This window comes from Sitophilus oryzae, unplaced genomic scaffold (genome assembly GCF_002938485.1).
Source record: "Sitophilus oryzae breed Bouriz unplaced genomic scaffold, Soryzae_2.0 scaffold_1442_pilon_pilon, whole genome shotgun sequence".
Taxonomy (NCBI): domain Eukaryota; kingdom Metazoa; phylum Arthropoda; class Insecta; order Coleoptera; family Curculionidae; genus Sitophilus; species Sitophilus oryzae.
The window spans coordinates 6200978-6213916 of record NW_022146107.1 but is presented as its reverse complement, the minus strand read 5'-3'; the positions used below and the strand labels follow the sequence as shown (position 1 = coordinate 6213916).

The 12939-nt window shown below is 32.3% G+C and overlaps 2 protein-coding genes across 2 annotated transcripts; one reads left to right on the top strand and one right to left on the bottom strand.

Moving 5' to 3' along the window:
* Positions 1-3343: 3343 nt before the first annotated feature.
* On the bottom strand, positions 3344-5904 carry LOC115877141 (probable H/ACA ribonucleoprotein complex subunit 1). The gene is made up of 3 exons (XM_030893287.1): positions 5595-5904; positions 5326-5541; positions 3344-3685 (listed from the first exon to the last, which is right to left on the bottom strand). The coding sequence occupies exons 1-3, from the start codon at positions 5724-5726 to the stop codon at positions 3359-3361; spliced, it is 675 nt and encodes a 224-aa protein (XP_030749147.1). The 5' UTR covers positions 5727-5904; the 3' UTR covers positions 3344-3358.
* Positions 5905-6352: 448 nt separating this feature from the next.
* Positions 6353-11906, top strand: LOC115877142 (glutathione S-transferase-like). The gene is made up of 5 exons (XM_030893288.1): positions 6353-6599; positions 7003-7165; positions 9518-9685; positions 10251-10393; positions 11604-11906. Exons 2-5 carry the CDS (start codon positions 7030-7032, stop codon positions 11766-11768), a joined length of 612 nt encoding a protein of 203 aa, XP_030749148.1. The 5' UTR covers positions 6353-6599; positions 7003-7029; the 3' UTR covers positions 11769-11906.
* The last annotated feature ends 1033 nt before the right edge of the window (positions 11907-12939 follow it).

Sequence of the window (12939 nt, the reverse complement as noted above, 5' to 3'; positions counted from 1 at the left end):
AATCTCATAAATACCCACCTAAATAGCAAGGATTACAAGATATCTGTTTTGTACATATAGATACACACAATCAGAATAATCAGATACTATAAATCTTATCTGGCTGACGTAACGTCTTAAAATAGATATTCGGCGCAGCATAAAGTATCGCGGTTACCTTGAACAAAACGAATTGAATGTAGTATCTATGCGGTCTAAGAATCTATAGATAATAAATATTAACCTTCAGCATTTCATTAAATCTGGATACAGGAAAAATACTGTAGGGTTTAATAATAAGCCATAACTATAAAAGTTAATATCTATGTATCTGTTTTATAGCTTTATTTAGACAAGCATGATTAGTTCATTAAATACTTAGTAGATTCGTTATTCGTTCACATATATCTCCGTATTTTGATATTGGATATAATCTCTAACAAAGTACTTATATAAACGGATTTTTTTATAATTAAATATAAATCATATTGAAACCTCTTGGCGTCACAAGAGAAAATTATAGAAGCTTAAAAAGTCAGGAATACTGCTTATAAGAAACATAAAGTATGTCAGAAAATTTGAAAACACCTGAAATAGTCTCTTCTGTCGTTGGAGAGACTTTACATGGAATGCAAAGTCTGATTCTAGATTAGACTACATGCAACAAGTGACATTTACTTCTGCCTGAATATTTCAGAAATATACAAGTTTTGTCATTTATATTTTGCATATAGAAGTAGAAAAAAACAGTAGATAACTTTTAAAGTAACACTCATTTTTCTCCACGAAGAGAAATGCATTTTCCTCCGTTTGAACCTGTGGTTTGAACAAATTCTAAAAGCAGGTCTTGAGCGCCTTCAAATCTTTGAAGGCGCTCACTGGATCTTCAGGCTTCAGGGGACTGTACCCTTTGACCGCGCAGACCATTCTTAATTTTTGGAAAAGTAAAAAAATGTTTGGACTTAGGTCCGGGTTGTATGGAGGATAGTCCAACAATTCGATGTTTTCTTGCTTTAAAAACTCAATTATTTTTTGAGCTGGGTGGGAACTTGCACTGTTTTGGTGGAGGATCATTCTAACAAAAAAAATTATACAGGGTATCCCAATATTCCGTGGACATAGGATTACTACGTATTTTTAGAATCAAAAGAATCAAAATAAGTTTATTTGACACACAGATTTGACACAATTATCTATCTATACAAAAGTGCTTCGTTTGTCCCTTAGAGGGCATCAAACTTTAAAAAAATAAACACATTTTTAAGATATTTTAATAGCCGTTATTCCGATTTGAGTGAGATTTGGGGTGCCTATGTTTTGCTAAGCGCTTTAAAATTTGACTTTCACAAAAATCAAGAAGAAGTACGGCAACGATGAAAACTACCCCCACCCCTACATAAATTTTAGTTTTAGTATAAAAATATTTTCCAACTCAACCAGCATTTTTTTTTCGTAGAATGGTCCATGTAAAAAAACGCCACCGCGTACTTTTTTTTAGGAAAAAAAATATATTTTTCCAAAACTGACTTCCAAAAAGTGTTTTTGTCACATCAAGATAGAGGCGAATAATAGTATATTACTAAATACCAGAGGGCCCATTTTACGAGAAAAAAATCGGTCGTCGGTTGAGTTGGAAAATATTTATATTAAAATTTATGTAGGGGTGGGAGTACTTTTTACTCTTCCCGTACTTTTTCTTGATTTTTGTGTAAGTCAAATGTTAAAGCACTTACCAAAACATAGATACCCAAAATCTCATTCAAGTTGGAATAAAATTCTTAAAATATCTGAAAAATTGTGTTTATTTTTTTAAAGTTTGATGCCCTCTGGCGGACAAACGAAGCATTTTTGTATAGAGGTAAATTGTGTTTAATGAACTTATTTTGGTTCCAAAAATACGTAGTAGTTCTTTGTCCACAGAATATTAAGACACCCTGTATATAATAATAATGACATGTATTGACTATTTCCATTCTAAATATCTCGAGAACGGTTGCTCGTAACGATTTTTACAAAGAGATATTTTTTACGTAAAAAATAACTGAGATGTATATTTTTTCCCTCGGTAGTTTTATACAGGTACGGACAAAAAGTTATTACGTTTCAAACCAGTTAAAACACATGTAGGTGGCGCCCTCTACCAGTAGGAATCATATTGACATCAAAATCAAATTTCTCATATCAAAAAACTCCCAGACACCAATTTTCATCCAAATATTTACGTTACTGCAGAAATTATTTAGAAAAAATCGAAATAAAAATGAAACTTCTGCACCCTGTATCTCCGAAACTAAGCATTTTACGACATTAAATATATAAACAATAAAACGGTTTTTGTAGACGTATCTGTTTAAAAAAAAAATAAAATGTTCTCGAATAGTTGAATTTAAATATTTTAAATAGTTTTTTTCTTTATTCTTTCTATTTTTCTGCTTCCGACGGCGAAAAGAGATAAACTTTCCGAAACGTTAAGCGTTTTTTTGTTCGTTAGGCAAATTTGTTTCTGTAAACCTAACTGCTGACAAGTACCTATAGTTTCCGTTGGATTCACAGCGCTTTCAGAGCGGACCGTCCGCGACTTCGAGCAAGTACCATGAGTTTATATGAACAATTTCACATGGGTCGCATATGCTCCGTCCGGATGATTCGCCCGACGGCTATCTTGAAAAAACACGACGAAAGGTCCGTCGCGGACGATCCGCTCCATCTGAAAGCGCTGTAACGCAGCAGCGTTTACAAAAAATAACTATTTTATTTTGTAGATTTTCTTGCAGTGGCGAAATACCCATATAGAATTTTTTTCAAGTCAGTTTATTTTATTTAGTGTCTACTGAAGCACCTATTCAACAATTTTGTTATAAATGGATAGTATATTATTCATCTTTATATCTGTAATAATTATAATGACTGGGAAATTGCACGGCGCCATAATTTTAAAAGAATAATCTACCATTTCGATTACTAAGTAAATCTAACAGTGCACTTAAAAATAAAGTTCTTTAATTAGTATAACATCAATCATATCGTGCAATTCACTATAACTATTACAGTATAATATATTCCAAGTCATTATAACTATGACAGAAATAAAGATGACTAATATCATACTAACAATTTATAACATAATTGTTGAATAGGTGCTTCAATAGAAACTAAATAAAATAAACTGAGTTGGTTTCACATGAGATCTCACAACTTTTTTTAGTGGAAGAGTTACATTCTACGTTTTTAATAGGATAAACTATTTCCAGTAATGTCTTGAAATTACTGGCATAAACTAATTTTCGATAATAATAACACGCAGAAATATTAATATAAAATACTTTATTTTTAGGCTTCCACGTCATCTTAAAAAATAAACAATACAATTACATTACTATTACCATTTCTTAAATCCACCTCCTCCGCCACCGCCCCTATTAAATCCTCCCCTACCCCCTGAATTTCTATTAAAACCACCCCCTCCTCCTCCTCGTCCTCCTCCTCTACCTCCTGAACCACCCCAGCTTCCTCCGCCGCCTCCGCCTCCTCGCCCGCCAAAGCCACCCCTACCACCTCCACGACCCCCTCGATTCCCACCTCGTCCTCCTCTGTCCCCTCCAAAGCCACCTCTTCCCCCACGGCCACCTCCTCGTTTCTGTACTGATCCAGGCGGTCTCGGAAGAAACCTCTGTAGCGGTAACAGTTTGGCAGGATCAATAAATAACTGGAAAATTAAGGGTTTTTTAATATTAGCTAGAGAAATAATTAAAATATATTACACCAACAACTCCTATAATATTAAAGACCAAGTTCGTATTGTTTAAAAGAAAATGACTTGATCACTAAAGACTACCGATTTCCTACAAAGCGGTACCGCTAAACAGCGGCCATACATTAGCGGTCGATTTTTGCCAGCGGGTTCCAACCAGGGTTTGGAAGTAGTTAATTAAGACGTAATTTACCTGATTAACTACGTGTAGTTTTTCTTCAAAAACTACGTCTATTCCCGTTCATTAACTACATAAAAACTACGTTTATAAACTACCTATTGATATTATAAATAATTTTGCTTTGCATGAGGAGTGTAAATAATATGATGTGAATAGTTATATTTAAAGCCATATTTCTTCTGTTTTCTTAAATACATTATGTGTTTTCTAAAGCTTCAACTTATTAGAACCTCACCTCAAGCCTTTGATATTTGAAAATTACATACATATAGAGAAATTAAAATAACTTTGGCTGCACATCATAATACGACCACCAGCAAACTCCATAAGACGACGCATGATGTCATTGATGACGTGCAACCAAAATTGTTTTAATTTCCCTATACATATGGTACATAAACTACATTAACTACATGTAATGTAGTTTATGTAGGTTTTAAAAGTAACATGTCGTTTTCCGAACCCTGGTTCCAACAGAGTAGTACGGCCGCTTTGACGCTCGATTAAATACGGTGTGTTAAAATACTGCCGCTATTCGTTTTGAGTCATTCATATCATAGAGAAATATAAAATAAATAATATTACATTTATACATAATATTGATTACATAGCGACCCTGTATTAATTATACAGGGCACAGGGTCGCTGATATGTATGGAAACGGTAAGTTATTATGGTGCGTCCAGACCTGACGACCCGAGCGCGAGACGAGAGCAAGACAAGAGGAAGGCAAGAGCGAGACGAGAGCGAGACATTTTCTATCCATTTTTTGATGCAAGCCTGCCACGAGACAAACGAGCTGGATCATAGTGAAAGGAACCCAAACACATATTAAATTGTAATTATTGAATATAACAAATGATGGCCAAATAATAACGCATACAGTAATAAATTTTTGTATCTTTAACATGGTATTTAGTTTGACGTATTTTATTCATCGTCGGTTTTTTCCCTTTTGGCTGTTTTCCCCTTTATCTCTCCATTTGTTTTGGGACAGGACGTTGTTTACATAATACTTTTTTAGAACAAAATGCTAAACAGAAAAGTTATTGGGAAGGTTAAGAAGCACATTTTAATATTACTGTAGAGTATACAGGTCAAAAAAGTGTTGCGGATATAACAATATATTCTCTAATAGGAATACCCTATTTTTTATTTTATTATTAGATTCTGCTATATATCTAAGATTAATAGATTTTGTAATAATTCAATTTGTTGTTGTAATAATTCAATTTTTAACAAACTTATTTATGACTTCGCTGTAAAATCAACAGTGAAGCCAATATTTAGGCAGTTCAAAATTATATTATAATCATTAAAATGCTTTTATATCTCTATACCCATTAGTGATGGTGTCACATTGAGGCGGCACAGTGACCTTAATCTTAAGGGGGTGCTGAAAAGGTACACTTACTTTTTGGTTCTTTTTAAAACTTCCTGCTCTTATGTTTTCACCTAATCTAATTGAAACTGAATAATCTCTGATATTTCCAAAGATTTCATCTATTTTGCCTATTTGTTCCTTATTTTCTAAATATATGGGTGCATTAAAGAAGGGTACATCTTCAAGTTCTACTTTACAAACTAAATCGTCTTGAACACTGTAATCAAAGTATCCGAGAGGAATAACCTGTAAAGAAATAACTTTATTTAATGTGTTCAAAATTAAATAAAAATTCTTACCTGTTCGGGAGGTCCCTGATCATAATTTCTATTTCCTCCGCCACCTCGTCCGCCCCCAAAACTATTCCTGCCTCCTCTACCGCCACCTCCTCGACCACCCCCAAATCCACCACGACCTCCTCTGAACGACATTTAGAGATTACTTTAACAAATATAAGACTTCTTTTATAGAGATGTATCACTTTTAAAACATATTTAATTGATGAAAGGCTTGGAAAAGGGCTTATAGGCACATAAAACGCTCTTTACACGTGCAAACGCACTTGTTTTGATTTGACTACCGGGCGCATAACCTCAATCTGCGTCTTAAAAAATTGTAAGGTTAGATTGCAAAGTTAGGATGTATTTTTGGTTGCCTAGAACTTTGTCCGATTTATGGGTTGCATACAGAATTTTTTTTTAGTTTTTTTTGCCGCCTTTTTGCTTTTTAGGAGTTAATCGAGTTTATGTAATATCTAAACTTAATTACCTTTTTACAAAACCTCTGATAGTTAAACAACATTATTATCATACGTATATTAACAGCATTGCTGTATAAACAAATAATGATTAAACGTTGCTGAACCTTTTCAGGAATGTTTGGTATTTTTATATAATTATTTTAATTTCCCTTTAGGTACTGAAAGGTACTGAAAGACTTAAAAAATGTTGATTCAGACCTTTTGCTATTTTTTTTTAATTGTTAGAGATAAAAATGTTGTGGATAAGTATGGTAAGTGGATAAGAAATAACATTCTATCCATTAAGCTATTCATCGATAATTTGAGAGATAAAAATAAACCAACACAATTTTTTACATGGCAACGATTGAATAGCAAGGTCGGAAAACACCGGTACCGGTCATTTTATAGATTGCTAAGCTTTTATACGTCAGTTAATTGGAAGTCATATCCTTTGTTGTTGACTCAAAAAGTGTCTCTCGTCTCTGCTCATAACTGTTTTATTTGTGTTTGATAAAACGTCCGTACAGTACAGAAATATTTCTTATTCGTTTTTTGAATTAAGGTAGGTACCTATGTGGCTGATTTTCATTGTAACGCTTTATTTATCATTAATCATGTAGAATCTAATAGCACTAATAGTCTATAGGAATAATACAACACTGATACAAACATTCCACAAATTTATTGATTTTTTGTCCGTTATTTTGTAATAATTTTAGAATTATTAGTATATTCTAAGATATTGATTCAGTTGTGTATTGACTTAAAATCTTTCTGTGTTTAAAATACCTAGATTCTATACCCGTTATAGGACTCCCGTGGCTTGATAAACAGACAAGACGATATATTTAATAAGCAAATTTTCACATAAAAACGATTAGAAATAAATAACACTGCATACAATTATTTGCTAACAACACATTGCTAACAATATTTTTATAATAACTAAAAATTAAATTTTATAGGTATACCAGAAAATATACATCTTGAACATGGCGCCAGCATACAAACTTTCATATTTCGATATCATGGGGCTAGGAGAACCCATTAGGGTTCTTCTTAGTTACGGCGCTTTGGAATTTGAAGATTTTAGAGTTACTAGAGAAAACTGGCCAGGTTTAAAGTCAAGTAAGTGTATTATCACAAATAAAATTGCATTTTTTGGAATGCATTTAATTTTTAATTTATTTTATTTGCTGAATCAGAAATATATGAATACCCAGTCACAGACCCCAGGTACACTTTATCACTCTGAACGTATATTTCGCTATTGATGCCGTTGATGTCCTCAGGAATAAATGATTAACACAAACTCATAGCTTTAAAACCTGATATAATGTTTGCACCTATTAGCGAAACAGAGTCCAGAGCTACAAAAAGGGTGCTTGGTTTTTATACATTGCGTAATTTTTCGTAACGCTTTTGTAAAGAAAATATTTCTATAGAATTTTAGTTTTTTTTAAAACCATCGTTTATAACTCATTTATAAACCTACCTACGAGTATTCTACCAGTAGTAAAAACAACTTAGAAGACAAAGTTACTATACATAATACTAGAATTGATCAAAAAGGGTTATGGTCAAGCGTATACTTTGTATGGCGACAGTTAAACATTAAACATATCCTATGTGAAATGATTAGATTAAATTATATATTTATTTATATCCACAAGGATGGGATACACTACACCTGACAACATTAGCCACTCATACACAAGAATACTTGGCCTGCGGCTCTGCTGCGGCTAAAAACTTTGCTATGTGGGGCAGGCCAAATAATATACCACTCCGATAAACAAATTATATAGAAACTACTATAAAACGTCGAATTTTATCCCAAACGAGAATATGTAATCGGGCAAAGATCTAATTGGCAAGACTAGTCCGCAAGCCAAGTTTCCAGACCAAAATACGAGAGTTTTAGCTTAGATTAAGAACAAAAACACATTACTGCCTTAGGTGGCCTTCATTATCAATCTTCATTTTCAATCCAGTTTTTCCATCCAGTCTTTTCCAATATATTTTTATATTTTCTATTTGTGGACTATCTACTGTTGGTTAACAAAGAACATCACTTTAGAATGCCTGGACAGATTATTCAACTGAAAGTGGGTGATAAACTGCAATTTTTTCTTCAATCTCTTGATAAGAAAAGTCAATAAAAAATAAACATATTTTTATAATGGGTACACAAAATCAATAACAAGGTACTTATTTATCACATTTCTGTAATGAATGAGATAAGAAATAGGAACGACATCTGGCAAATAAAAAAAAATAATCTTAACAAGTTTTGTGCTTAGCCTTTTAATAATCCAAAAAGATATTTGTATTCAAATGAAATTTGATGGATCAGACCAATTTAAAAAAAAATCGGAATCTTTAATTTTTTTTTTGAATATCTCCGGAACTACTCGGAATTTGAAATAATAATAATGACTTTATTGTTTAAAATAAATAAAAATACAATTTTTAACAATATTTCAAAAGTAGAACAAAGGCGAAGTTCAGCTCTTACCGAACTACGTCCGGTGGAGCTGAGCTGCTCTCTTCCACTTAATTTTAACTTAACCCAATTTTTTATTTTTTTTTATTTAAATATTATTTTAGATACATTAATGCACAACTTTGCCCTAATTTAACCATACATTAGCGCGACGCGCACCGATTCGCCTGTATTGGTACATGTTTTCAAGTTGTGCGCGCTTTCAACCACGCAAACCGCTTGTCGCGAACCATCTCCTGTTGTTTTTTTTGTTTAATATCGAAAAATGCATTTTAAATGAACTGTTATGCCCGTCAGATAGTTCAGACAAGTTTTTCCTGCTATCTGCGAATCTGCCAGAAACCAGAAAAACCAGCGATTTTGCGCTTGTTAATTTGGTGACAATAATGTCAGATATTTTTCAAGAACCGTGTTCCTTAATAATAAAAATTTAGGCATTAATTAATTATAGGCATTTCATAGAAAGCATAAAAGAATAACAGAAACCCATAATCAAGATGTGAATGAATCATATATGAATGTGGTAGACAATGGTTTAGTAATGGTAGGTACTAAAATAATTTGACTTCCATTGTCTTTATTTATTTTAACAGCGTTTCAAGCAGAGAAGAACATACGGTTGTTTCTTCTCTGGTTTCAAGTATAAGTACAGATTAGGTAAGTGTGGACTGTGAACAGTTCACACGTTTGATAACGGTCAGTGATCAAAATCAACAAAATACCGATGAAACCCCAGCAATTAAGGAATAATGGGAGGATTATAATCCAAAAACTAAATGAAACACACTTTCTGAAATGTAATTTTTTTAGAAGTTATGACTGTATTCCTCTAATAAAAATTTATATCTCTTTATAATATACGTATTTTGTATGTATTTAGTGATAAATAACGGACTTTTTGTAGATCATAATAAGTGCTTAAAAAGTTTTCCAGGTATATCGACGGAGACCTAACACCTAAAACTTTATTTCAGGTATGCCCATGGGTCAGTTACCCGTTCTGGAAGTCAACGGAAAAACGGCACATCAGAGCATGGCCATTTGTAGATATTTAGGCAAACAACTAAAGCTAAACGGTAAAGACGATTGGGAGGATTTGGAAATTGACACCATAGTGGATACGATTAACGATTTCAGAGCAAGTCAGTATGAACAGTAATTATAAATAATTGCTATACCTTTGTGACGAAATCACTTCTTAAAAAAAGTTTTTTGGGTATTTCGCCACTGTAAGATCATCTACAAAATAAAATAGTTTTCTTTTGTAAAGACCGCTGCGTTGATCCAACGGGGATCAATTTGTCAGCGGTATTTTTTACCAATAAAACAAATTTGCCTAACGGACAAAAAAATGCTTAACCGTTTCAGGAGGTGAAACTCCTCGCGTCGTTGAAAAAAAACCTAGTGTTCTTGAATAGCTATATTTAGATATTTTAATTAGTTTTTTTCTTTTTTCTTTGTGTTTTTTTGCTTCCGATGTGGAGAGCAGATACACCTCCCGTTATGCTTTTTTTGTCGGTTAGGCAAATTTGTTTTATTAGTAAAATATCGTTGACAAATTGGCCTCCGTTGAATCTTACAAAAAATAATTATTTTATTTTGTAGATTTTCTTACAATGGTGATAAAAACCAGAATATTTTTCTGAAGAAATGAACAATTATGCTTAATCAAAATTAATTAATTACATAATCATATCACACTTTTAGAAATTGGCCAGTACCATTACCAAAGTAATGAACAAATTAAAAACGAATACCAAAAGACACTCGTCGATGAAATTATACCGTTTTATGTGGAGAAATTAGATGCAATTGCAAAAGAAAACGGGGGATATTTAGTCGGTGGTAGGGTAAGTATATTTGAGTAAAAATTTCTACTTTAAATATATCGTCTATACTAAAGGGTTAATCTTAAAAGGTTAGTCTTGGGTCGAGATTTCCGTATGTAAGAAGAGTACAATGCATGTATAATGTACTGAACAAAGAGGGAACAGTAAACACGTTGCCAAACGTATGAAATGAATCGAGAAACTGTGCACATTGCTAAGAGACGTGGAAGGAGATATAGCAGATTTGTCGCAGTTGACCGGTCGACCCAATCAGTACCTCTGTCAGTAGGTAGTTAAAGTTCTAGGGAGAGGTGTACATCATGCGTTCAGCTTCAGGATTTAATTACGTCTAGCGATACTTTATTTGTTTATTTATTAAGTCGTTGTAATTTTCCCTATAGCTTGAAAATTTTTAAGTGCAAGCTAGAAACACTTGCATTTTTGGTAAAAATAAGTGGTATTGAGTTGGTTTTCGACAATGGTCGGGCTATTAGAACTCTGAATTCAAAAATCGATATCTCGAAATCTATTAGAAATAATTGATTGTAGTTTTATCAAAAACTTTCTTAATATTTCAGTAAGTGAAAATCTTTATTAATAAAAAAATTACACGACTGCTGAAAATTGCTATGCTCTAAAAGTAAATAGATGGGTTGTGTACAATTTTTGAATGGAAAAAAAACAACCTTAGCGAATGTTTCTTATGTAAACATATTGTAAAAGATCTTCAAAATAAAAAAAAGTTTTGAATATCTAAAGTATTTCTTGAGTTATGGCGTGTTGTGTTAAAAAGTTGAGTTTTTAAATTATCGCGATTACTGACGTTTTCTTGTTTTAAAAAAATTACACCTTAAAGATATCCTTATAATTCCATTTCAGATGCTCAGAAACATTTCTAATGATTTTATCTAGTTATCTTTTCGAAAAAAAGTCTTTTAAAAATAAGCGGTTTGCGATCGTGATTTTACTTTACTTGATAGGGAGGGCGTACTGGCAACGCCGCAAAAGCACTCCGTCGCATTTCTCTCACTCCGACTTAATAAGATCCCTATGCGATTTACTTCCACACATGTAAATACCGACCCAAGAGTAACAGTTGCCAGCACGGTATAAATATTTTCGATAAAAAATGATGACTGAATCTTTGACGATTATATTACTCTTTTGCTCTGTATTGAACATAAGCTTTAAAAATGATTCTATTAAACACGAAAATTTATGTTATTTTCAGTTAACTTGGGCCGATTTGGTGTTCTTGGGTCTTGTGGATTACATGAATTTTATGGCAAAAACAGATTTGCTGTCTAAAGCTCCTAATCTTCAAAAAGTGAAGGAAAATGTTTTGAAGGTGCCTAACGTAAAGAATTATGTTGATAAACGTCCAAACAATCATTAAATTGTACCATTATTATATTCATTTTACTGCATTTGCCATAGCATTACAAATCATATAAAAAAAAATTGTTTGTCGTTAAATTTGTCAATTATGAAGATATTTTTATCATTTAATAAAATGTTGTAATCAAATTGTAGAGTGATGTTTCTTTTCAAATAATACCATCAAATCAACACTCTACACTATACGTAATCATGATCGATAAAAAACATTTCAGTTTGAGTTTTTATTTTATACTAAAAAAGCGATCATAATTTCCAAGCCAATACTGGCCGTTGTTTCTTTGATCGTATGGTATCAATCAAATACGTTTTAATTAAAATATACTGCGGCCTCCCCATAAGGGCAATGAGAGAATTTATGTCCCAGTATTGAAGGACAGAAGATCGAGTTTGACATAAGTCCATCCTTGTTCAGTAGATGGATGTAATGCACATGCGCCGAAATGCTACTTTTCTATTGGCCGAATGGTGTCGAGATGGGTTATCGATTTATTTTTGGACGCGTCGTCGGCGTGGATTTTGTTTTCAGTTTGACTTGGGCAGTCGCCATTAGAGTTTTCTCTAACTTTCTGTTTTCCACGTGTACTGTGTTTTCGTTTGTATTTTATCTTTGTGCGTTTATTGACAATTTTGTGATTTAGTTTTAAAGACTTTTGCTGTAGTTTAATTAATAGAACAATGGGAATGGGCTACTGCTTCTTGTGTGGTAGAAGCCAACTAACCAAATTAATAATAGAAATTTTTCTCGATGTTCGTTTGTATCATGAAAGCAAAATCAGAAATGAAAGGGATGTTAATATAAGACAAAAATATACTAAACTAATTTTATTCAAAAATCAATAATTGTTAAAAGCATTATATTTAGTCTTACTATTTTAAAATAAAAAAGACATTATAATGTAAAGACTAAAAATAGAGACTACATAAGGCTAATTATAATGCTTACACAGTTACACACAAACTGTCTTATTGTAAATTATTATTGTTTTTTTTTCATAATATAAAAGAGTATTTACAATGCAACAATGTAAATAATTATATTTTTTGTATCTAGCTTGATTTATGTATAAACTTAATATGTACATACTTTTAGTTATATTTGTTTAATAAAAAATATGTTAATAATAAAGAATTACTTTTGTTTCATTTTAAACCAGGACTGATGTTGA